The sequence below is a fragment of the Brassica rapa genome, chromosome A09 (assembly GCF_000309985.2).
Source record: "Brassica rapa cultivar Chiifu-401-42 chromosome A09, CAAS_Brap_v3.01, whole genome shotgun sequence".
Lineage (NCBI taxonomy): Eukaryota > Viridiplantae > Streptophyta > Magnoliopsida > Brassicales > Brassicaceae > Brassica > Brassica rapa.
Genome location: NC_024803.2, coordinates 38,044,130 through 38,070,227, shown reverse-complemented (window position 1 = coordinate 38,070,227; position 26,098 = coordinate 38,044,130). Strand labels below are relative to the sequence as shown.

General features: G+C 34.8%; 2 protein-coding genes and 2 non-coding genes across 5 annotated transcripts; 2 read left to right on the top strand and 2 right to left on the bottom strand.

Annotated features, from left to right (window-relative positions):
- Positions 1–338: 338 nt before the first annotated feature.
- LOC117128632 lies at positions 339–445 on the bottom strand. Its single transcript, XR_004452026.1, has one exon. It is a non-coding gene; the product is annotated as a small nucleolar RNA R71 (small nucleolar RNA).
- Positions 446–7,970: 7,525 nt separating this feature from the next.
- On the top strand, positions 7,971–15,675 carry LOC103841112 (putative two-component response regulator ARR20). 2 transcript variants are annotated; one of them, XM_009117623.3, is made up of 5 exons: positions 7,971–12,119; positions 12,224–12,376; positions 12,464–12,799; positions 12,896–12,984; positions 13,090–15,675. In XM_009117623.3, the coding sequence occupies exons 1-5, from the start codon at positions 11,918–11,920 to the stop codon at positions 13,570–13,572; spliced, it is 1,263 nt and encodes a 420-aa protein (XP_009115871.1). In that variant the 5' UTR covers positions 7,971–11,917; the 3' UTR covers positions 13,573–15,675. The 2 variants fall into 2 exon arrangements, with proteins under 2 accessions (XP_009115871.1, XP_033135046.1); XM_033279155.1 differs by having other exon boundaries at positions 12,464–12,984.
- Positions 8,878–9,006, top strand: LOC117128767. The gene has a single exon (XR_004452157.1). It is a non-coding gene; the product is annotated as a small nucleolar RNA snoR83 (small nucleolar RNA).
- LOC103841111 (probable galacturonosyltransferase-like 7) lies at positions 15,539–17,770 on the bottom strand. The gene has a single exon (XM_009117622.3). It carries the CDS (start codon positions 16,877–16,879, stop codon positions 15,797–15,799), a length of 1,083 nt encoding a protein of 360 aa, XP_009115870.1. The 5' UTR covers positions 16,880–17,770; the 3' UTR covers positions 15,539–15,796.
- Positions 17,771–26,098: the final 8,328 nt, after the last annotated feature.

Here is a 26,098-nt window from a genome sequence, read left to right as displayed (position 1 = left end):
CCAACATTCATGGTCATAGATTGGGAATCCGAGCACCCGCTGTGGCAGCCAACAACTTTGAGATCAAATCAGGACTCCTCAACGTGATCGAGAACAACAAGTATCATGGCTTGGCTCTAGAGGATCCATTTGATCACTTGGACAGGTTCGACAGCTACTGTGGGTTGTCAAAAACTAATGGTGTGTCCGAAGATGCCTTAAAACTCAAGCTATTCCCTTTCTCTTTAGGGGATAAGGCACGTCAGTGGGAGAAGTCTCTACCCAGCGACTCCATCACCACTTGGGATGACTGCAAGAAAGCATTCTTGGAGAAGTTCTTCTCTACTTCAAGAACTGCTAAGCTGAGAAACGAGATTTCCAGCTTTCAACAGAAGAACTTGGAAGGCTTCAGTGAAGCCTGGGAGAGATTCAAGGGCTACCAAGCTCAATGTCCACACCATGGCTTCTCTAAGGAGAGCTTGCTGAGCACATTCTACCGTGGTGCTCTTCCTAAGTACAGAGCCAGACTGGATACAGCTAGCAATGGGTTCTTCTTGGGGAGAACTGAGGAGGATGCAGAAGAGTTGGTTGACAACATGGTAAAGAGTGATGCAGTCTACAGTGGAGACCACGACAGAGGCAGTAGGACAGATGATAAGCAGACGAGGAAAGAGATCAAAGCTTTGAAAAACAAGATCGACCTACTCATTGCTGAAAAAGCAACCCAAGAGCAGCTGAAGTTTGTTGGTAACTCCAAGCAGGAAGATCCACTTGCTGTCAATGAGGTTGAGGGTTTGGAAGGTCAAGAGGAGTTGTGTTTCATTAACAACAATGGTAGCTGGTACAAAAAGGAGCCCAACTTTCAGTACAACAACTACCAACAGAAATCCTATCCCAACAACCAACAGAGTGGTTATCCGCCTAGAAATAACCAGCAAGGCAGCTATCAGCCTCAGCAAAACCCCTCGTCTGGTTCCTCTGCTCCTCAAGAGAGCAGCACTGATACCTTACTGAAACAAATTTTGGAGTCTCAGACTAGAAGTGAGAAGCAAGTTGGTTATGAGTTGAAGAACCTTCATTCCAAGATTGATGGGAGCTACAATGAGCTCAACAACAAATTCTCACACCTTGCTTCTACAGTCAGGAATTTAGAGAATCAATTTGCTTCCATGAACACTCACCAGAATCGCCAGCAAGGATCTCTACCTGGAAAGTCTGACCAAAATCCCAAGGAGGCCAAAGCTATCACCCTTAGGAGTGGTAAGCAGTTACCTCCTAGAACCCTCACCAAGGATGCTGAGAAACTAGGTGAGGGGGTTGCCATCAACATAGATGATGAAGTGGTGATTGTTGATGAGAAGATCAATGACGAGATCTTGGAGAAGATAGTGGAAGCCAAAGGTAAAGGAAAGGTTGGAGAGGAGAAGAAGACAGTAAAGGATGGTGAAGTTGTTACTCCAGCAAGTGAAAGTTCTTTTGTTCCCCCTCCCTATGAACCCAAACTTCCATTCCCTGGTAGATTCAAGAAGCAGCTGCTAGAGAAGTACAAGGCTCTGTTTGAGAAGCAAATGAGTGAAGCTCAGGTTGTAATGCCCATCATCGATGCTTTCATGTTGATTCCCCAATACAGCAAGTTCCTGAAAGATATTGTAGCTGCAAAGAAGAAGGAGATGGAAGGCATGATGATTCTTACCCATGAGTGCAGTGCCATCATCCAGAGGCTTGATGTTCCAGAGAAATTAGAGGATCCAGGAAGCTTCACACTACCTTGTGCTCTTGGACCTATGGTATTTGAGAAAACACTACAAGAAAACAGGGGGATTCTGATGGCCGAAATCGTCAGAAATTCGTCGGAATAGACCGATCCTGACGAATTTCTGACGAACCAATCCGTCGGTATAATTTCGTCGGAAAAAAAAGATTCGTCGGAATTTCGTCAGACCTTCCGACGACTTTCTGACGAATACCGAGAAACGTCATTCTGACGAACTTCCGACGATATTCCGATGCGGACACACGAGACCAGAGTTCATCGGAAAAACTATATACCGAAGGAGCACGTTCCTCGGACTATACCGACGAACCGAGTCCTCGGAAAATACCGACGGACTATGGTTCGTCGGAATTTTCCGAGGAACCTTCTCCGTCGGTATTTTCCGACGACTTCGTTCGTCGGTATATTCCGACGCCCTCAATTCGTCGGAATATATCAATTTTAAATACGAATTAATTTTGCATTTTTATATATTTTTTATATTAAAAATTAATTAATAAATAAATAAAATCTGAAATTTAAAACTAATAATATTATAGAATTTAAATTCATACAAACCGAAATAGAAAAAAAAACATTCAGAAAGTTAAAAATTCATATAAACCGAAATAGAAAAAAAACATTCAGAAAGTTTTAAAAAGCAGAAAAAACTAAGAACTCGAAGACATCAAACGATCTAGCTTCTGCATTATCTCGGCGCTGAACTTCTTCTGGAGCGGGAATATATGCGGGAACCGAGTTTTGTTCATGAGACGATCCCGATGCACGGGAACTGCTCACCAAACTACGTCGAAGACGGGCTGCGGGGCGGGGTACATCCTCAGACCTAAAAAAAAATTAATACATCAAAAATCTTTTCAAATCATTTCTATTTTTAATGTTTTCATTTATATATTTACAAAAGGTTTTATAAACGTTTTAAAAAAAACTATTAAACCTTTTATTATACATAGTTTATTACAGGAAACTTATAAAAATTTATAAAAATTTTAAAATTTTTTATTATACATGATTTATATATATATATGTATACAAAATTATAAAATTTTTATAAATATAGAAAAATGTTGTTAAATATTTTTAAAATTTTAAAAAACATTTTATTATACATAGTTTATTACTGGAAACTTGAAAAACGTTTTTAAAAATAAAAAAACGTTTTAAAAATAGTAAAACGTTTTGAATTTTAACAAACACACAAAATAATTCCAAGAAAAACTAAAACAACAATCCAAACAACAATCCTAACTTATATATCCTAAACTATCCATTCAATCCTAAAATTTTCAATCAAACAACCTAAAATCCGAGATCTAACTTCCAAAACCCTAAAAAAATGAGATAAAACAAGGTTGGGATGATTCTTACATGATTTGGGGTTTGGGGAAGAGATATGAGGGTGAGAAGAGGATTCGCCGGTGATAGGAGCTCGAGAATGGTCGGAATCGCCGTGAAAGGGAGAGAAATCGCGGAGAGGATTGAGACAGAGGCGGAGGCGGAAATAACGAAGAAGGAAGAAGAAGGGTAATTATATTTAATGTTTCCGACGGACACAGGTTCGTCAGTATTCCGTCGGGATAATTAAATATATACCAATTGGCGGTTCGCGAAAATTTTCACGCGGTTTGGTTTTCCCGGGTAAATTGAAATTCCGACGGAATTGGTGTCCGTCAGTAGATTCCGACGGAATACTGACGACTTTTTCTGACCGAATTCCGACGACTTAGTGTTTAGGGGTTGATTACAAGTTTCTAAATGCAAAATCCAAATCTTTGATAATATATATAGTATTTGCATAAAGATTTAACAATAAAAATGTTTTTATAACACGATTTTACACAACAACATTTTTTGTAGTGTAAGATTAGATGAATATGATTGTATAAGTATATGAGTGTTAAGATGAGATGTTATGAAAACAATGATATGCATACATAAATATTTTAATGAGTTGTTATATTTGAACGGTTGTGATCTAATACTATACTAAACACTTATTATGTGTTATTTTCATAGTTTTGGCATCTAAATTTATAGATTTTTATGTTTAAAATTTTTTAGAAACACATGTCCTCGGTAATTCGTCGGAATATACCGACGACATTCCGACGAACTTGTGTAGTTCGTCGGAATATCGTCGGTAAATTCTGACGAATTACCGAGGACATTTCCAAACTTCAATGGAACCCTTTGTCGTCGCTATGTCGTCGGTATTTTGCGAGGGATTTCCGACGGAAACATGGTTCGTCGGAAATTCGTCAGAAAATTCCGACGGAATACCGACGACGGTAACATTTGTAGTGTAAGATTAGATGAATATGATTGTATAAGTATATGAGTGTTAAGATGAGATGTTATGAAAACAATGATATGCATACATAAATATTTTAATGAGTTGTTATATTTGAATGGTTGTGATCTAATACTATACTAAACACTTATTATGTGTTATTTTCATAGTTTTGGCATCTAAATTTATAGATTTTTATGTTTAAAATTTTTTAGAAACACATGTCCTCGGTAATTCGTCGGAATATACCGACGACATTCCGACGAACTTGTGTAGTTCGTCGGAATATCGTCGGTAAATTCTGACGAATTACCGAGGACATTTCCAAACTTCAATGGAACCCTTTGTCGTCGCTATGTCGTCGGTATTTTGCGAGGGATTTCCGACGGAAACATGGTTCGTCGGAAATTCGTCAGAAAATTCCGACGGAATACCGACGACGGTAACATTTATATCTCTCAATCGGAATGTCGTCGGAAGTTCGTCGGTATATTCCGACGAATTTCCGACGACTACAACGGTTATATGTTTTATCAGAATGTCGTCGAAAAGTCGTCGGAATATTCCGACGAGCCATTTTTCCTCTGAAATTCGTCGGAAATGGCCGACGGAATTCCGACGACTTCAAATTTTTTGTTTTCGTCGGAAATTGGTCGGAAATCCGTCACAAACGTCCGACGAATTTTAATCCGTCGGAACCTCGGTCGGAATTCGGCGTGTTTTCTTGTAGTGAAAGTCTCTGCGATTTGGGAGCTAGTGTCAGCTTGATGCCTTTGTCTGTTGCAAAGAAGCTTGGATTCACTCAGTACAAGAAGTGTAGACTCTCTCTGGTGTTAGCTGATCGTTCAGTGAAGTATCCTGTGGGCATCTTAGAGGACCTTCCTGTGAAGATTGGAAGGTATGAGATACCTACAGATTTTGTGGTGCTTGAGATGGGTGAGGAGGCTCAAGACCCATTGATTCTAGGAAGGCCATTCTTAGCTACAGCAGGAGCTATTGTTAATGTGAAGGAAGGCACGATTGATCTCCATTTGGGTAAAGAGAACATCCTCCACTTTGACATCAAAGGGAAAATGAGGAAACCAACTGTGTTCGGGCAAGCCTTCTACATTGAAGAGATGGCCACTCCTGCTGATGAGCATCTTGAAGAGTTACCACCTGAAGATGACGAGGAGGGAGCATCTCCCTCTACTCATTCCCTATAGAAGGTAAACCACCACACTCCCTTGTATATACCATTTCATTTTTGCATATTAGTCTTCTTTTCGGTATCTCTCTCTACTTGACAACACAGAGACTGTGTAACTCAAGTTTGGGGGAGGTACCAAGTATTTGATCATGTTTGCTTTGATGTTGTTTTATTGAGTCATGCATGGCATACCTATTTGCATAGATAAAAAAAAAAAAAATCAATCATTTAGTTTGCATCATTTGCATTTTTAGGAGAGTCTAGAGCATATAGGTTGCATTCACTTGCATTGGGAGCAATGATTTTGAATGCCTTGTAAAGAACACTACGTTGCACTTGACTAGCTTTTGCACCTCTCAAAAAGACTTGTATGTTTCGAGCCTTGAAAACTCTTCCTGAAACTTGTTGATTGCTGAAACTCAGTCTTTGAAGCCAACTACAACCTTATTTGAACTGAACGAACTTAATGCTTCTTGCTCATGGTCCCTTGTGTACTGAGTCATGGCTATACACACTTGAGTTGTCACATCTTTTATACCAATCTTTTTGACAAACTCTAGTGGTAGACCACTCCCAAAACCTTTTCCTCCTTTTAAGCTTTCATTGTTTGATGAGTGAGGCCTTTTTCGGAAAGTCTTACATGTGCATAATGTTGAAAGTATCGGGAACGACAATGCTTGATCTTCATTCTTGCTAGATTGGGCACTCTATTGTCTAGCTATAGGTGGGGGTGAGTGTTGTGATTATGATTTGGGAGAAATGAAAAAGGAAAAGAATAGACTCTTTGTGTTTAAGTGAATTGTTCTATTGGGACCAGTATAGAAGCCTCTAGCTCAAGTTTTGAAAAGTCTTGGCCCCCAGCCTAAAAAAAAAAAAACGGAAAAAGAAAAACGAAAAAGAAAGAAAAAAAAAAGAAAAAAAAAAAGAAAAAGGGGGCTAGCAAAGTTGTTAGGAGCTAAGAAATGTTTTGAGGTTGTGAAAAATCCCTTGTAGATTTCAAAGAGAAGGAGTTAAAGTTCTTAGGATCTTTTGGTGAGAGATGTGAGTTGGGTTTGACATTTGGGAATGATTGTGTAATTGTATGTTTGGAAAAATGGTAGAACAATGGAGATTGAGCATTGTATGCATGAGTTGATCCCTTTCTTAGATATATTATGTGCAATGTCAAGGCTACTTGTTTCGAGAGTAAACCACCTTAAAGATCATATGTTTTGAACCTCTTGAATCACTTGAATAAAAGCCTTCCCTTACCCAACCAAATGACTTGGACCAACTGACCATTTGCAAGAATTCACCTGATGTTTTGTGCTTAATGAATGTGAGAGTTGGTTGATTTGAATGTGTGGATGCTTGATGATGAGTGTAAGAACAAAAAGAGTTAAGATAGGCCTAGAGAAGCTAGAGTGTAATAAGAGAGTGTGCTAGTTGTGTTTCTTTTGGCTATGTGCTCCCACCTTCAACCTCTCTTGCATATTTACATTGTTTTATCCATTCATTCATAAACATTTTCATCATATAGATTAGGATTTAGACATGTTTAGGTTGCATTTTGCATACATATGTCTCTATCAGGTATTTGAGTACCACATGGAGTTTCTGGAGACATTTGGGTGCATTTGGAGCTCAAAGGAGGTGATTAGAGTGGTCTTTGGACGAGCACTGCCTGGAGCGACTACATGAGGTCGCTGTGCACCACATCCCGGAGCGACTCATCCAGAGCGACTGCACGAAGTCGCTCGCGTTTTCACATCCGGAGACACACAAAGATGACCCTGGAGCGACCTCTCAGAGCGACCTACCAAGGTCGCTCCCGATCCAGAGCGACCCGTTGGAGCGACACACCAAAGTCGCTCGCGACCTCTCGCCCGGAGACACCAAAAATCGGCCCTGGAGCGACTTCCCGGAGTGACACCTGCAAGTCGCTCCGCGTTATTTTGCTGCCGAAAATCATGATTTCTTAAGGACCTTTTTGCAATTTATTTTGGACGTTTTGCACTTGGAAAAACCTATGTTTTAAACATCTTTTGTAGCCACCAGAGGCAGATTATCTTTTATCTTTTGATCTATTGAGAAATACACAAGAACTCTCTTGAGAAGTTCATCTCTTGGGTTTTGATTTGTTATGTTCTTGTGTTGATTTCTTATCTATTTCTTTACATGATTAATCTGAAATCCAATATGGGTTTAAGAGGAATCATGGAGATTAGTGAGTAATCACCTTTGGAATTCATGGGTTAGGGAGATTAAGGGTGATTAGGTTAGAGCTAGGATGTTTTAGTGTAGATCATTCATATTTCCTTGCTAGTAGAGTAATCATAATGCATCTTCTGAGTTGGCCACTCAGTTGTTGATCCTTAGGCATTTCTCACCCGAAAGGTGTTCGATGAAATGCCCGAGACAACTCTCCTAGGCTTTTAGTATACTTTGCCAAAGACATTTGTTGTTAAAGGTGCTAAGATAGCTAATAGACTTGTTAGTAATGATTGCTTTCATATTATTCAACCAAAGACATTTGATGTTTGAGATGTGTTAGCAAATGAGCATTCATCTAGACATAGAGCTTGCTTAGAATTGTGTCTAGGCTTAAGGTTGATAGTTTGATTGATCATTTGCCATCCTTAGTTCGATACTTGATCACCCAAGGTCTAATCCCTATGCCCATGAGTTCTCTTTTCCCTTAGTCAAGAAAGTATCATTTAGTTATTCCTTTTAATTAGTCATAGTTTTAAAACCCATCTGAGTACTTGCATTCTCAGTGCTTTGATATCCCTCAGAACTGGTTCGACAATCATTTATACTACAACATTTGTCTTACGAGCCTTGAAAACTCCTAACATCAGTATTAGAATTTTAGTATATTGGTATTACTGATATTTTTAATTTATAGAACTACAAAACACATCGGTTTCTCGGTTCGGTCCGATTTAAAACCGAACCATTCGGATTGGGGAAATCTTCATGTACTGTTTATTAATTTTTTTTTCGTGTACTGTTTATTAAAAAAATTCTTTTTTTTTTCAGAAACCAGTTTTGAATGGGGTTTCATAGAATATATGAACCGCCTGTCTTTATGCCTTTCGCTAGTTCTCCTCTTGTGTTCAAAGTGGGACGTGGAAAATGAGTTCATCAATGAGGGTTTTATCAGAACAATTGATGAGTGCTGAAGAATTTAAAAATGTTATCATTCAAGACGAATAATCGAAAATCATGTTTGAGACTCATAATAGTGTGTGATGCACGATCAAGAACATGCTCGCCATACAAAGGACATAAGGAAAACTTGTAGCAAGGCCCATTATAGAATGCTTATTTATACACACGTTTATTGGGCTTAAATAATCATCAATGTGTAGTTATTTATCCAACGATACTAGGTGGCAATTAAAGCTAAAGGCCTAAATAAAGTTAACCCAAAACATTGAAAACCGGAAACCCTAGTAAATTAAAGAAAAACAGACTATATATTTGTAGTTGTCTCAAATCTCAAGCCGTAGCAGAGATCCACTCATCGTTATTTTGATAGATATTCGATTTTTGAGTTCTTGATTTATATCTCAGTCCCTGTGTTCTTCTTTGTTTGCTCATATGCTTTGGATAGTTTTTAATTGTTAGTTTAAAAAAAATAGAGATTGAAAGGCCTTCATAATCCCAGCTAAGTTGATGAGGTACTTATCTGATTCATGGGAGGCCTAAACCAATGTTGCAAGTTTCGCTGATAATACCTTCTTCTTTTTAATCCCAGAAGGTGTTTTATTAGTAACTTCGCTTACATTTCATTCTACCTTCAATCTCAATTTTAAGATTCAACTGTATGAAACTCTTTTACCCAGTTCTAACTACACCAGATTTCGCTTTGTTATTGATTTGATTTTACTAGTTACATTTCGTTTTATTTTGGTGATGTCACTGATCGTATTATTATCTTTTTACATGTTAATATAATGTAACAAGCCTCAGAGAAAACTACATTCTAAAATAACGACAGGTATCTTATTGTCTTTGTTGTAGTTATGTTTATGGTTGCACATAACTTTATTTGAATCATATTAAACTATCTAAAACACTTACAAAGATAAATGATGTTGCCTTATTCCTTTGATTGTAACATAGCTTTTTAATTGTTTTTTTTTAAAGCGGGCATGTATCAATTTTAATGAGCTTACATGATTTTATTATAACATGGTCACAGATTTAAAGAAACTACATATGACAACAAAAGCAAACCATACTACGTATTAGTTACTTTTTTTTGTGCGAACCGTACTTGAATTATAACTTGAAATAGAGTATTACTCATCCATCAAAGGAGTTACTAACATTGCATATTTTACGATTAAAGATAAACCAAGACCCCTTACAAAGTTACATGGTACTATTAAACGATTACAAAAATAAGCTAGATTGTAGAGAAAACACAGAAACTCTTAATTGGAACTAATACGTTTTGTTTTGTGGACGCGCAAAACTAATCAGTTGAGCATGTATGTACTATATGGAATTAAGGAATAATGAATACTTCTCACCATTGACTCCAAAAAAAAACGAATACTTCTCACCCAAAAGTACGGTTTGATATCTTCGAGAATTGGCATGAGTCAATGGGCTTGGATAAATATTAATGGACTAGTAATATAATGATAGGTCCCCAAGTAACGGCCTAAACGGCTAAAACGAAAAACACGAAACAAAATGAACTTCCGGAAAACATTACAAGTTTATAACTATTAGAAGTAGAATTTTCAATTTTGTAATAGACTTGAGCTTGATATTTTGCTTGTAACCTTTATGGCTTTAAAGCCCATAAATGAAAAGGTTGACAAAAAGAGAAGAAGTAGAATTAAATTAGCATTTACATAAGGTCTTGATTGGTAAAGCAATAGCATTAGTATTATGTTTTACATTATCCAATCAATAATTATTAAAAAAAACATTTAGAGAAGCATTTACTAAATGCTAATGCTCTCTGTCTAATGCTCTCATACGAAGTTTTTATAAGAGCATTTGCATTTATAATTTATAAAATTAAGGAAAATATATAATTAATTCATTTATTTTATTTAATAATATTATAAAATTATTTTTATATCTAGAAAATAAAATTTTGATTTCTAAAATTAATTTACAATAAATATATTTTTTTAAATAATATTTCACATTTAAAATATAATTTAATTTATATAATTTAATTTATTTTAAATGTGAAAAAAAAATATTTTAAAAATAAATATTTTAATATTTTTCGATATAAACATAAATTTTAAATGATTAAATAAAATAAATCAATTATATCATTTTAATTTATATGTTAATATAATTATATATATATTAGAAATATATTCATTAAAAATAAATATATTACATATTATATACTAATTATTATAATAATTTTAAATAGCATACTCATACTGGTCTACCAATCATCTAATTACAAAGTTTAGCAAAAGCATATAGCTCCTCTAGCATATAGCTCCTCGAGCATACTGCTTCTATAGCATACTGCTACTACTAATGCTAATGTTCTACCAATCAAGGTCTTAGCAAAAAAAAAACTATTAGAAGTAGAAAGCAGTAGTACCAGCTCCGCGCTCTCTCTTATCTCTCTCGTATATTTTAGAGAGAGAGCGTTGACGCTTTGTTCATCGGATTTTTCCGATTAAAGTTCCCGATGGTTGGGCTTATGATTCTGGGAAGCGGTGGATCGTTTATCACCGTCTTCGCCGGCTTATGGTCTCCGAAAGGGATTGCTCCCATAGCATCATCCTTCGTCGGCTTCTCACCGGTTTTTCGGTTGGTCTCGATCTGCGTTTTTGTTCTTCTTTAGTCTGATCGACTCTTGATCTGAAGCTTCGATGTCTCTTTCCTCTCCTTGTTTAGGGTCGTAGCCATCTTCAAGCTTATCTGAATCATTAAAGATGGAGTTTGCTCATGCAGGAAAATTGGTGCTCGGATCGATTGAAGACGATTGATGATTTTTTTTTTAAAAAGCATATATCTGTTACTTTAGATTTTGACTTGAACTTCCGTGAAGGTCGCTTTGGTCGGCCTTTCACCGGTTTGGCTTCGTCGTTGACGGAGCGCCGTCGCGCCTTTTCGCTGGCACCGGAGGAAGATGTTGGATCCGCGTCTTGACTCGTGTCCTTAGAGCGCAAGACGTTCGTACACGTGGTGGTGTCGTGACTCCTTTTTCTCAATGGGCCGTAAATTACTGGTTTAATGGGCCTATGTTTTGGGTCGTTTAGTTTTCTGTTGTTTGTATATTGGGCTTTCTGTTAGGTCTTTTCGTTTAGGTGTACCTTTGTTTAGGCCTTTTGTATCATATTGTGTTGGGCTTTGGTCTTTGGCCTCTGTCCCATTAATAAATTTACCGGTGAAAAAAAAAAGCAGTAGTACCTAAAATTATCAACTTCTTCATCCGTAACAATACTTTCCTTATCTCTTAATTCAAAGGAAAATTTCCAATTATTATATATAAAACCGTATAGATAACTACATATAAGATGGAAGTATATAAGCTAACAATTAATAAGAATATATTTACTTACCAATAGTCAACTTTTACCGCGTGATCCATATATATTACCCACTTTTTTCCCACGCTCATAAAACTCTATCTCAACCTTCTTTAATTCAATCGTTATCTCCCCCTCCTTACTTGGGGCTCAAAAGAGCTCATATAATTTTGTTAATGTCAGTTTCATCAAACATACTCAAAGAGAATTCTCGCGACTTGTTGCGAGAAGAGGAACCTGGTGATGATGAAGTCGAATTTCCCATTAACGATGAGGACGAAGATTTTTCGATAACGAGTATTAGGATTGTTTTGGTAGACTCAGATCCTGAATCCTTATGCCTCATGAAGAACCTCATGACACAGTACTCTTACCAAGGTATCAAATCACATTTAATTAGGGTTTCTTTTAATGTTTTTAACTTTTTATCAATTAGTTTTAAATTAGGGTTTATGATTAGGTTTTAATTAATTTGTTGTTAGTAAGGGATTTTAAAAACGGAGCTGAAGCTATTGCTTTCTTGATGATGAGCAAGCATGAGATCGATTTAGTGATTTGGGATTTTCACGTGCCCGAGATTAATGGACTGGAAGCTCTCAAAACCATTGGTAAAGAGATGGATTTGCCCGTAGTAAGTACGTAAAATTTCATGATATATTAATCTTTTCTATATAAAACATACATAATATCTTATTCAAAGCTAATGTCAAATTATTTTCAAGTAATGTCTCATGAACACAAGAAGAAAACTGTGATGGAATCGACAAAACGAGGCTCATGTAACTTTCTCCTGAAGCCAGTGAGCAAAGAAATCATTGCAGTTCTATGGCAACATGTTTACCGCAAGAGAGTATCTATATATTCCGTTGAATCAAATCCAGAAGAAAATGTCGGTTTAGATCAAGATGATATTGATCTCTATCAGACCAACTCCAATAGCGGAGAACAAACCAGTTCCTATCAAAAAGAAGGCAAGAACAAGAAACCGCGGATGACTTGGACACCTGAACTTCACCAACTGTTTGAAAAAGCGGTCGAGAAAATGGGCGGTGTTGAACGTAATCATTCACACGAATCTCTTGTGAATATTCAGTTTTTTTTTTCATGTTATTCATTTATTATCTTATTTTTCATTTTGACTATGTTAAATGCAGAGGCCGTTCCAAAGCAGATTCTCAAATGTATGCAAGAAGAAAAGGATGCGGAAGGACTCACTAGAAACAATGTAGCCAGTCATCTTCAGGTAATTATTATCTATATCAATTTTATGTTATTCTAGGCGTTTTGTTTCTTACGAGACAAAACCCCAATATTTAGAGCTAAGAATTTACATACATTGTGATGGCAGAAGTACCGTCTAAATTCAGGGAAAAAGTCATCCATGATCCAGGAAACTCGAGAAGATTCTGAGTGGCGTAATGCTGGACCAAACACCGCTCTCACGGCTTCTAAACCGCTACCAAACTCCATCTTCGGTCTCCATACTAGAGTACCGTATTTTGCGAACGATCAAGACGCAAGAAACGGCCCCATGCAGTATCCTTCAACCAATTACTTCACAATGGACAATGGCCATTTCATGACCAACTCTTTTGCTAATCTACCTTATACTGACTCGTTTCATCAGCAACAACAACAACAATTTCAACATCAGCAGTACTCCAATTCTTCTCTTCAGTTACCTTCCGTGATAACCAAACAAGAGTTTCCATACGTGTCAGCAGCCCTGGAAAATCCCGATCTCATAGCTAATGAAAATTCACTCTACATGGACTTGGGAGACTATTTGCAAGAAGGACTTAGCGATTTCGATAAGACTAATCGTTATTGACTCGTCGAAGGGAGGTGATATATGAATTCGTCTCTTTGTCGTAGCTCTTCTCTCTTCCCCCTGATTTTTCTTTTCATGTTCTTATTAAGGTTTTTTGAACCACACAATCGCTCATCGGATACCTTCGTTCGATTTGCATTTGGCGTGGTAGTATTTCTGTTATTTTGGTGGAACTATATAGTTTTAGTTGTGAGTGATCTATAATCACTTGCGTAGATATAGTTGATTTAATTTAAATGGCAAAAACTGATCGTACTCATACGGTTTCCTATGTACTTTTAGTTTGCACTTTAGAATTTCATTATACACTATTTTCTTTTTTTAAGGTGTAAATATAAATTTTTCTACCAAATTTTAAGTTTTTGACAGATCGTACAAAGAAAATTAGTAGCAGAAAACAAAAACAAAAATCTAAACAATACCAAAATACAAAAGAAAAAGCGCAACCACAACACCACTAAAAAGAGACAATAGTCATAAGCCTTGTCCATGCATGCTTTCGTTTTTCGTCACCAACTTCTTTTATTCAGCCAGCTATCAAATGCTGAAGCTTGAAAGTTTAACAGAGCTTTTCATTCGTGCATGCTCTTTTGTTATTTGTAATCTTTCGAGAATGAAATTTCTGAGATATATTGAGCTAATCTATTTTTGTAGTCATGCTTGAATAAGGACATTACGAGACTGTTAACTTGTTGTGATTACGAATAAATACGTAGGCCCGATGGTGGGAGGTGATGTTTCTTGGGATTTAATTAGCATTTTTTCACGATTAAGCCTTTTTGTTTTGTTTTAGCAAATTACTAAAATAATAAAAGAACTCTCATCATTAACTAAACAATCAACAAACACGATACCTTTGATAATCACATTCTCTAGGCAGGCAGTAAGCCATTCTGGATTACTAAACAGTTGCGGGTTACTAGAAGACTTAACTAGTAATTAGTGGATACAGACAAGCATGGAGGCTGCAGTGTTAATCTGGATTATCTACTATATTTATACACTACAATGGCGCTTCATTTCTTCTGTAAAGATTTTCCCAACTTTCGGAATATGAAGATAGATAACTTTATTTTTAGATTAAAATAAGATATTGAGAGGAGTGGAGGTAGTCAACCAAAACAAAACTAATGGCATATTGTTACAAACGAGAGACAGCGCGGAGAGTGACACGGAGCACATGGAACCAGCTGATTCCAGGAGAAGGCTACAGCAACTTGGCCACGTGGGAGAACACTTGTATAGGACCCATTGACAAGAACTCAAACAAAAATAACCAGTGTATGATTGAAGTCATTAAAGTCTTATGTTACGTTATAAGAAAAAAGCAAGTTTACGTATCACTTACGCAAATAAACGAGAAGAATATATAAAAATTCGTTGTTACCTCTGTAATATTCAGGAACTTGCCACTTTGCAATATCGAAATCAAAGTTATCTAAAAGACATCTACATATGGTTCGGAAAAAAGACAAGACAGAACATCTAATCAATGATCAATCAATAATCCCCACAGACATAACAAATGTCGAGACACAAAGTAAACTGCTTTACTTTTTGGTTAAGAACCAACCAGAGGACGACAAAAGTTAATAATGTAAGGTTTATTAATTTCAAATAACTTAATACTACTAACAATCATCCCACTCATCAAAAAGAGTCGAGCATTAAAGAAACAAAAAGATAAAAAGGTGAAGTAAGCAAAGAGACCGACACCATCGTTCAACCTGAATGTACTCTTCTCAGGTGTCGTGTCCTTCTTCCCTCTTTGACTTTGCCATGTTTCGATCATTAGAAGAGGAAAACAAAAACAAGAACTTGAACAAGATAACTAAGGTTGTCGGTGGATATCGGAATTAACCGTTAATTTGGATTAGACGATAAACGATGAGATCATCCTTATGAGTAACAGACTTGTTAAAAAAAACATATGGTAAAACAATCTGTACAAGTAAAGATTCTCAACAAATCTGAATGTATCCTATGGTTTTTGTTGATTTTTTATTTCATGCACAGAAACGAACAATCGAATAGAATACACAAGAAGAGAACATATTCCAAAAGTCTGGAAAATTCAAAGAGAATTTGAAGAAAGAAAAAAAATTAATGAGTAAAAAAAAAAATGTTTTTTTCACTTTTTTGTTGTTGTTGTTGCTGTGAGGGGGTAAGAGAATTTACCAGCAGAGAGTACAAACCAACAACCCCCATGTGTAACAGAGGATGATCAGCGTGAGTGTCCATACAAATCATAAGGTGCCCAAAGAGTATCAAGTGGACAAGGCTTTCTCGAGTCTAACCGGAACCACGGTTTACCACTACCAGACCAATGCAACAAGCTAACCGGACCGGGATGTAGATCTCTGCAGCTCCCTCTCACGTTATCTCCTCCTAAACCGTGCTGATTCCACCGATGCTCAATCGGCGCCACCTCTCCGGCGAAAACCAGCAAGAACGGCGGCAAAGAGCCCAGCTCGTAAATCCGATCGCTCTTCTGAATCTCCATCCACCTCTCGATCACCTCCGTGTACCCCACGCTCCTCCACCTCTCGAGATCCATCACCATCACCCCCGTGTTGAAGTAGCACGGGCTCCTCCCTCTGAACGCGCCGGAGAATCTCTCGTCGGACCAGAACGCCGGCGTGAAATACTTCGTGAAGTTCGCGTGGCAGTACTCCGGAGCTCCGATCGTTTTCGACCCCAGATTCGTCCTCCATAGCTTGGCGATGTCGTCGACGACGATCAGATCGGAGTCGAGGTAGATCACGCGCCTCACGCAGGGCTCCAACATGTCAGCCAAGTAGTTTCTAGCGTAATTCAACGGCTGCTCGAGGGCCTGCCTCACGGAGGTCGAGATCATGGACCGCACGATCTCCGGATCGAAATAGTAAACCTTGAATTTCAATTCGGGGAAGCTCGCGCGAACCAAAGACTCCAGGTCCGTCTCGGAGACGAGGAAATGGAAGAAGACGCTCTCGGGGCACGACGAGTGCTGGAGAATCGAGTGCACCGCGGCGATCGAGCCGCGGAGGTACTCGAAATCGAGAGTGATCGCCACGTGGACCAGCGAAGGGCTGCAGACGCCGATTCCGGCGTCTGCAGCAGCGCAATCGGCTGCATTGCGGAAGAGAGGGGCTCTCCTGAAGGAGAATCTATGCGGCGGCGCGTCGGAGGATGGGAATCGGAGGTAAGCGTCGAGGTGAGAGGATCTGATGGCTTCAGCTGGTGGAAAGGATTGGAGAGAAGGTGAGAGGACGATGATGGCTAATAGAGCGGAGACTAAACCGGAGAATCGCATGATCCAGAGCATCCTGAGACGACGACGGCCTCCGCGTTTCTTCTTCTTGGATTTGAAATCGAACCACCGATCGTCGGCGGCGATGGAGGCGAGGTACGACCGAAGGAAAGCTAGGGTTCCTTTGATGTCCGCCAGAGTTTTTCAATAATGCATCTGATGGTGGAAGACAGATCCAATATCGAAAGTAACAACTTTTTCTTTTTTTTTTTAGTTTTAATTCTTTTTTCTGGGAAGAATCAAAGAGCTTTGCCGTGGGATCGAAGCGACCTGAGAGAGGAGGAGAGGAATAAAACCTAAACCAGAGGAAGAAAGGCGTAAGTTAGGAGGGGCGGTGCTACGGTGCGCCACCGTCTGCTCTCTTTAAACGCCCTCTCCTCTTTCTCTTCTCTCTATTTTAGTATTATAGGAAGATGAAGCAGAGATAGAGATAGAGAGAGAGAGAAATAGAGATTTTGCCTAATGACTTCTTCCTTCAATTTCTCTTTTGCCAACAAACAGATTATTGTGTTTTCTACTTCTTCCTTAGTTGTATCCGCTAATCATAGCCATTTTTGTATTTTCTCTACCGCCTAATCAGAAATTAATATTAGTATCAAATAAAATCGTAACGTGTGATTGAAATTGACGTTTTTTATGGCAATCAAATATTTTGTATTTACTATACAAATACTTTGAATTTAATTACAAGTATCCAATTCTTATAGCAGTAAAGATCATTAATTTTGACATCAAATTACTTAAAAATGGTTTTCTAATAGTATCTTGTATTATACGAACTTACATTATATAAACTTCAATTTTCATTCAAAGATTAAAAGGTTTATGTCTAAATTCCGAATCTGCACTTGAACTAATACTAGAAAATTCCAAACCAAACGCGAACCAAAATCCAAATCAAACATCAGTCGTTTAATTATATATATATGCATTTCTTATAAGTTAGAAATATACTAGTATATTTCACCCGAGCAAAGCTCGGGTATTTAATTCATTGTTCTTTTTTTCTTATCTTTAATTGATAACAAAAACCTTTTTTTAGTTTAATTTAGTAAAAGTAAATTTGAATAATCGGAAGAAAATAAATTATGATAACATGATATTTAAGTATATTAAAAAATTGCATACTTTAGATAGTATACTTGGTTGACCAATATTATTGTAGATGTAAGCATACTTAAATAATTATTTATAATATTTTATTTTTGTTTTAACGAATTCACCTCAATCATATCTAGATATATTTATATATGTTAATCCTATGATATTTATTATATAAATTACCGTCCAAAATTAGTCATTTAAGAGTTTTACCAATTCGATATTTAATAATTGGTCAGCCATACAATGTTTACAACACTAACTATTGTTTAAAAAGAAACAAATTTAGTGGTCAAGGTTTTGTTCTATGCCTACTTTGAATAATTAAAAGGTTTTGCATCTGACCTATTGATCAAAACATGAACAGGAATGTGGGTTGAGAGTCTTCGTGTAAGTTATCTCCTTTCCCTTTAATTCTTCTTCAATCGTTGTCGACTTCAATTTAAATTATTTGTTTTAAGCTGAGAATCATTTTCTACATTGAAAACAGTAATGAGAAAAGTGATGATTCCTCTGAAAAAAAAAAGAAAAAAAAAACAAAAACATAAGGAATGCAAACTGTACAACAAAACATAATTAATTGCTGGAATTAAGATACTTTATCACTTATTCATTTACTATACAGCCACCATCAGATTAAAAATTCGTCCAGAAAAGAAAAAGAAAGAGGATAGGATGTTATCAATATCAAAATAAAATTATGGGAGAGATGAAAGCATCAGTTACCTCATGGAAGAAATTAAACTGTTTGAAACCATTTAATAAACAAATTTGTTGAATAACTGATTTTAATGTAGGATGAGGAGGTGGAGATCGTGGCAAGGAATACAAAAATTTTGTTCTTTTTTTCGTTGGAAATATAGATGTCAAAAACTGCTTTGTTTCAATTTTTTTTAACTTTTTTTGATAAATGAAACTTAAAACATGTGGCAAAATAGGATTGGTTGTGTGACTTGTGATTTAGTATATAAGGGATATCGGTATAGCCGTACAAGTGTCACAGACATTTCTAAACTAATCAGATTCGAAAACAAAACAAAGACTGAAAGATTCATAAGTCTATTGATAAATTAGATCTTCATTACGTTACGTGCTTAACTCTGTTTGTCTAAAATAGTTGATACTGTTCGGCGGTTAATGTGTCACTTCAAACACCAAAACCATCGCCGTCCTTTGACTAACTATCCATCCGGATAACCCGGTCTGGTCTATTGAACCGAAATTAATTATGCGGTGGTGTGTTTGTGTATTAAGGATGTTCTAATGCAAATGGAACAAGTAAATTTGTTTGTGTATTAACGATGATCTAATTTGTTTGTTTTTGTTCGGTTCTGCAAAAAAATGGGAACCGAAAAACCGAACCTGAACCGAACCAAATTATCCGAAACCGAAACCGGACCAAAACTTTCAAATACTCGAATAACTGAACTGAAACCGGACCAAAACTTTCAAGTACCTGAATAACCGAATTGAAACCAAAACCAAACCGATAAGCAAACGGATACCCGGATATCCGAAAAAAACAAGTTTATGTACTCTCGAACTTGAGTTTGACAAAAAGAGTGAAAACATTGTTACTTATGTATTCACTTTTATTATATATATGGTATTTCTATATTAAAATACAATAAATACTTATAAAGCAACACTTTAGTGACTCAAACTAGTTGGATTCACAATTATACAAGTATTTAACCATTAGACCACTTAAATTAACATGTTAACTAATATATATATATATATTTGATTCGTATATTAAACGGGTATTCGAAACCAAACCAAACCGAAATTTCATAAGTACCTATTGGATATAAGAATGATTTATCCGATATACCCAGAACCAAATAGTTCTTACCCGAAACTGAACCCAATACCCGAATGTCCAGGGCTAATTAATTTAGTGCCAATATAACTTAATTACATTCATATATCAAGGGATGCATTTAAAACTTTATACTACGAGTAATTTGTCTATTGATGCAATAAAGTGGAGATTTTTGGATCAAGTGAACCCCATGATTCATGATTTATGACGGATGAGTAGTAGATACAAGGAACATTATTTTCCTGTGAAACTCTGAACCGTATTTTTTTTGTCTACTTATTGTTGTTCGTGTTGGGAAATAAGAACTGAAAGCACACAAATAACTAAATCTTCAATTTTATAGCGGATGTTGGATATTTGACCAGAAATAGGATATTTTAAAAGCAAGCTGGTACACTTTCTTGGCTTGATTTAGGGAATTATGTTAAAATTTGTTGTGTAGTTTGCATATTTGATGAGACTAATCTGTTAACAAATCATTGTCATATACTGTATACGATATCTTGAGTGATCTTTACATTCATTTTCATTTATCACTGGATTATTGTATTGCAATTCACATGAAGAAAATTGTCGGTAATATTATATGTACGCAGCCTACTTAAAGCCAAGGAAAAATTCTTCTTCATCCTCTTTCAAACCCAAACAAATTTTTTTTTTATAATCAGTAGGTATGTAACCTACTTAACACCTTGTAGCCATCATCTTCTTCTTTAAATTTAAATATTATAGTTGGACATTTAAATAATATCCCAGTGTTATAGTTGAGATGTCCCATTGTATGAAACTAGAAATGCTTCTATAAGGAAACAATGTTCACTCGAAGAGACAAATGCGAATCAATATACAACAAGTAAACCCATATTTTGGTAACAATCACGAATGGTTCTTTTTTTGGGGGGGGGTCAAATCATGAATGGTTCATATGTCATTGTATAACTGTAGTATACATATTTCAAGAGTTTAATAGAAAATGAATTGCACAATTCATTCATTTAATGTAATGAATTATTCGTGACACAAGATTACATAATCAATAAACAAATGTTTCATATTGTATAACTTGTTTTCTTTTATGGACCGACCACAAAACTCCATGTGCCACAATAACGGTGGAGTGTTCGTTCACTACTCGCCTACGGGGACTTTATGTTATTTGGTCAACTCCCTGGTTAATAAATTATATACTCGGTTTTAATAATTTGAACGTTACTTCAAAAGTACACATGTTAACGTATGTATTATAGAGAGGCATTAGTATATAAACAAAGTAGTAAGTTTTCGTTTAGATATTTAATTGAGTAGGATAAATGTTGATTTAAACAAAGGCATTAATTTTCTTGATTTAGTTTAAATCTTACTGTTAGTGTGGTTTTGTTTTAAATCGTACCTTTATCTTTTAGGGTTTTAGCTTAAAATAAAATTGATATATATGTATTTGATTGCTTGGGCCATAAGCAAGAACCTAGTTAAATGTTTAGGAGTTAGCCCTATTCTATATTTTACCAACTTCGAGGAGAAAAATAAAAGTGAAAGATTGATCAGAAGTGAAAGTACCGTATGCCGAGAATCGATAGCTGCATCAAACCATGTGCTTATGTACTTTAGACTTTAGTACTTGAACTTTTCTTCATCATGTAACTTTAGGTTTACAGTCGATACTATACGATTAAAGAAAACATTGACCCTTACGTTTCCCACGACTCTTGCAGCCTGTTTCCCAAACCCGAGGCTATTTGATATCCGGGAAAATATGAAAATATACCCTTTAGGCCCATTTGTATGCTTCAAACTTCTTAAGCCCAATTAGTTAAGCCTAGGCTTACTATTGTCCATTTTCAAAGAATCATTCTCTGACAAGTCCAATAACTCATTTCTTTCGACATGTCCAGTAACTCTCTCTATATGAATGTTTTTTATTTTTTGACAACGAATGTTATATACTAATTATGTACACTAGGGCAGTTCCCGGGCTACGCCCGGGTTATTTTCTATGAAAATATTAAAATAGAATATTATATTAGTTTAATATATTTTTGTTTAAATCATGTTTTAATGTAAAATAATGTTTGGATTAAAATAATCATTGAATGAAAAAAAAAGTATTATCGATGGCTTTTGGAACTTAATGATACAATGTTTATTTTAATTGACATAGGAAGCAGTAATGTAAATTTAAAAACAGTTGGTAGATCAGTTTTAATATTTAAGTTTGTTATAAATCATATTTAGAAGCAGAGTAAAGTTATTAACATTATTAAGAGCAAATGCTAAAGTCTTAAAACAAAGTATCATTTTGATTAGATTGAGTTTCCGAAACCTCAAAGCTATCGTAACTGTAGTAGTCTCTTGACTCCCCCTCGGTTTTGGAGATTGTATATGCATTGATTTCATCGACTATATCATTTCGGAGTGTAAGTATAGCTTTATCAGTGTAGGAACTCTGGGAGGCCTTTATTTTGTTGACATCACCAAACACAGCATCAAGAACTTGTTTTAATGACTCATTCTTAGTCTCTTGGACCAATGAATTGTCGACGATTATCATTTGGTCATGGTAGGCATCATCCTCATCTTCTTGTCCTGATTCTGGACGACCTTCTCCGACTTTGAGAAGCCACTCAGAGAACTTTGTAAAATATCTATAGACGGTTAATAAATAATGTATTCATAATATGTGAGTTTAAAAAAAAATTAATACAGTAATAGATAGTGCAGAAAATTATTTAAAAAAGTTTATCATATATTAAAAATTAATATTTAGCTAATTATTAAATATTTCATAAAAATAAAAATAATTTATTTTAATGGTTTTTGAATTGATGATATATGTATATACTATTTGAAAATTATTAGGCCTGCGAGTGCAAGCAAAACACCTATCATTCATACAAAGAAGAAGAAATTCATACGATATTATAGTTGTCTTACCTACAAAACTTCTAATAGTATAGTTAGTTAACTTTTTAATAATATATGAGAACTCCAGCTTCTATTATATGTAGTAAATAAAAAAATAACTAAAATACAGTTCTTTTTATAAAATCAATACACATGTATAAATTACTTTTATGATAATTTTTGGAATCATTAATTAAAAAAAATACTAAATTACAGTTCTTTCTATAAAATCAATACTTATGTATACATCACTTTTATGATAAATTTCATAATATGTGAGTTTTTATAAAATTTAATACAGTAATAAATAGTGCAGAAAAATATTTTTAAAAGTTTATCATATATTTAAAATTAATATTTATTTAATTATTAATTATGTTTATAAAAAAGATTATTGTAATGGTTTTTAAATTGACAATATATCTATATACTATCTTATGTTATGTGCAGGGAAAACACTTATCATTCATACAAATAAGAAGAAGTTCATATGATATCACAGTTGTCTGACCTACAAAACTTCTAATAGTAGAGTTAGTTAACTTTTTTTAATATGAGTTTTAGTTTGTTTACTATATAGATAGATTTTTAAGTTTTTTTTACCACATTCTTATTAAAAAAAAAGAATTATCTTATTTTTATCAAACCATATACGTGTTTTTTCCTTATTAATACTAACTCTTATAAAAAATGAAATAGTCATATATGAGATTCCAGGTTCTATTATATTTAGTTAATAAAAAGATACTAAAATATAGTTCTTTTTATAGTATACAAATAAGTCCACTACAAATAATTTATGGTTTTTTAATAACTGATTACTAACCTTACTAAGTTTTAACAGATTTTTTGAGACCAGTTGCATCCCATCTATAATTCAATTCTCAATATTATAGTCTATATGTAATTATACTACAATATGATTGAATTCTATTTTATTAGTTTAGTAAAACTGTATCTGAGTTTTTAATTTAAAAATATTTGCATCATTAATATGGTTTTAGTAGAACCATCTAATAATACTCCCCAAATTCTCCAAACTCTTTATTGTTTTAACATTTTAGAAAACATTAATTTGTCTAAAACCAATCTATCAAGCTGATCAACGTTAAGAATTTTATTTGAAAGCTAGGTTTGATAAGTCCAAAATGAGAAGATAATGGCAGTTTTGTGGTTAGATTTATGTGGCATGATTTGAGTCACATAATTGATAAGTTTGGAGTTTTGATTACCCGGAGGATCTAAGTTTAGTTTAAAAGTTTTCTGGCAAATTAAAATGATAATATTATAAGTTAATGTTCTGGCTTAATTTAACTTCATCTACATGTAACTAAATTATAACCACAGTATACCTGAGCGAGAAGAAGATGTTATTTTGTGGTTAGATTGCTGTGGAATGATCTGAGTTACATAATTGATAAATTTTGTGTTTTGATTACCGGAAGGATCAAAGTTTAGTTTGAAAGTTTCCTTTATTTATAAATAAATCCTTTATTTATTGCCTTTATTTATTGCCATCTTTTTAAATTTGTAAATATATTTCTAAACTTATGTACGATTTTATATTTGTGATTTTAAATTTTATAATAAATGTTAATGGGTGTCAAGTTGCATTTGCACATATAACCATTAATAGACTGAAAATATATTCATACATAAGAGTAATTATTTTAAGCATAGACGTGTACAACAACGATTTCGAAATCCTTTTTAAAAAATATAAGTCTTTCAAATTGTTTCACATTGCTTTTAAGATTTAATTAGGTTAATATTGTTAAAAATAATTTGATTTTTTTCTTGTTTTTGCAAGTATATATTTATAAAATTGTGTATACTTTTATATATCTTGGTTCGGTATAAATTTAAGTGATAAAAACTTTAGGTTCTAGTTATTCAAGAATTACGTAATATATTCTATTCAATAAGTTTGACACTATACGGTTTTGTAGTTAAAGATTTACAATATAATCATATCACATCACATATTTCTCCAACATAGTTATTTGATGTTAACATAAACAAATAATTTTGACAGAAAGAAAAAAGATGATATCAAATTATCAGACTACATTAGAATATTTGTATTATATAAATGCAGTCAATTTACAATATGCATAGGTTCGTAGATATGTCACAGTCAATATTACATAAATATCATGTGGCAGAGTTATAATATATTATTATAGATACTACGGAAGTAAATGTTTGTCATATCCAGCCCACTGCAAATGAAAGAAAAACGTGAAGCCTAGATGTGACTGAAGCCCATCTGATATGTAAAAACGAAATGAGCTGATTGGTCGATTATTTTTGATGATGTGGACAGCCTAATTGCTCACTATATCTTCCTTTTAGTATATGATAGATTCTTGTACATCTTTGGATATACTCCCTCAATTTCAAAAAAGAAATTTCATGTTTTAAATATATGTTTTTACATTTTTAATAAGTGATTCAATGATACTGTAAACTTCAAAAAAATAGTTGTGTTTATTAAAATTTTATCGGTTAAAAATTATAAAAAATAGTTAATTTCAAAAGAATGCATGAATAACAACCATTTAATATATTTTATTAACACATGTGAAAATTCTAAAACTTACATTATATTAAAATAGACCGCTAAAGATTAGCCAAAGATAATGGACTTCATGTCGTCTGATAGTTTCCCATTTACTTGGTTATTATATACTATTGATGAACATCTGATATTACGTGTATACGCACACCAAATAACCTAATGTGCACACTACCACAATCGAATGGTATGTCGATGTAGCACTTTAGGATCGAATCCACAGAGACCAACTGTTACACTTTATTTCTATAGGATCAATATTAAGCTAAAACAATATGGGGGTTTTAAGATTGAGGTATTATAACAGAAAATAAAAGACTAGTTAAAAGGTTTTCAGATGATTAAAAGAGCTAGGTTCAGGGTGATTCATTGGGATACTTAGGATCATGAGCTACACAACTATTCAGGAAAACAATACGAGCCAATCTAGAACTTGAACAACAAGAATAGATAAACCCACTGTCGTGGTGTCTACCAATTTATCAAGCAATCCTAATGCCTAAACTGTCGTTTGGATCAGAGAATGATGACAAGCATTAAGTTCAGATTCAATTGGTTCACGATTCGCCTTAACATCAGCTTTCGTTGGCTAAGGACAAATCGCCTATCTATGTTATTTCCAGTAACCTAAAACACTTTTGATGAATAGATTAAACTTGTGATCAGATGCTAAATGGCCAGTTTAACATAAGCAATAAGCATAACAATAGACAGAGATATCAAAGAATAACAATCCTATTTGTGTCTAGCTCATTGATCCATGATCCTTAACACCCTAAACCTAACAAGCGACTACTCAGACATGGACAAAGAAATCACAGAGACAAAG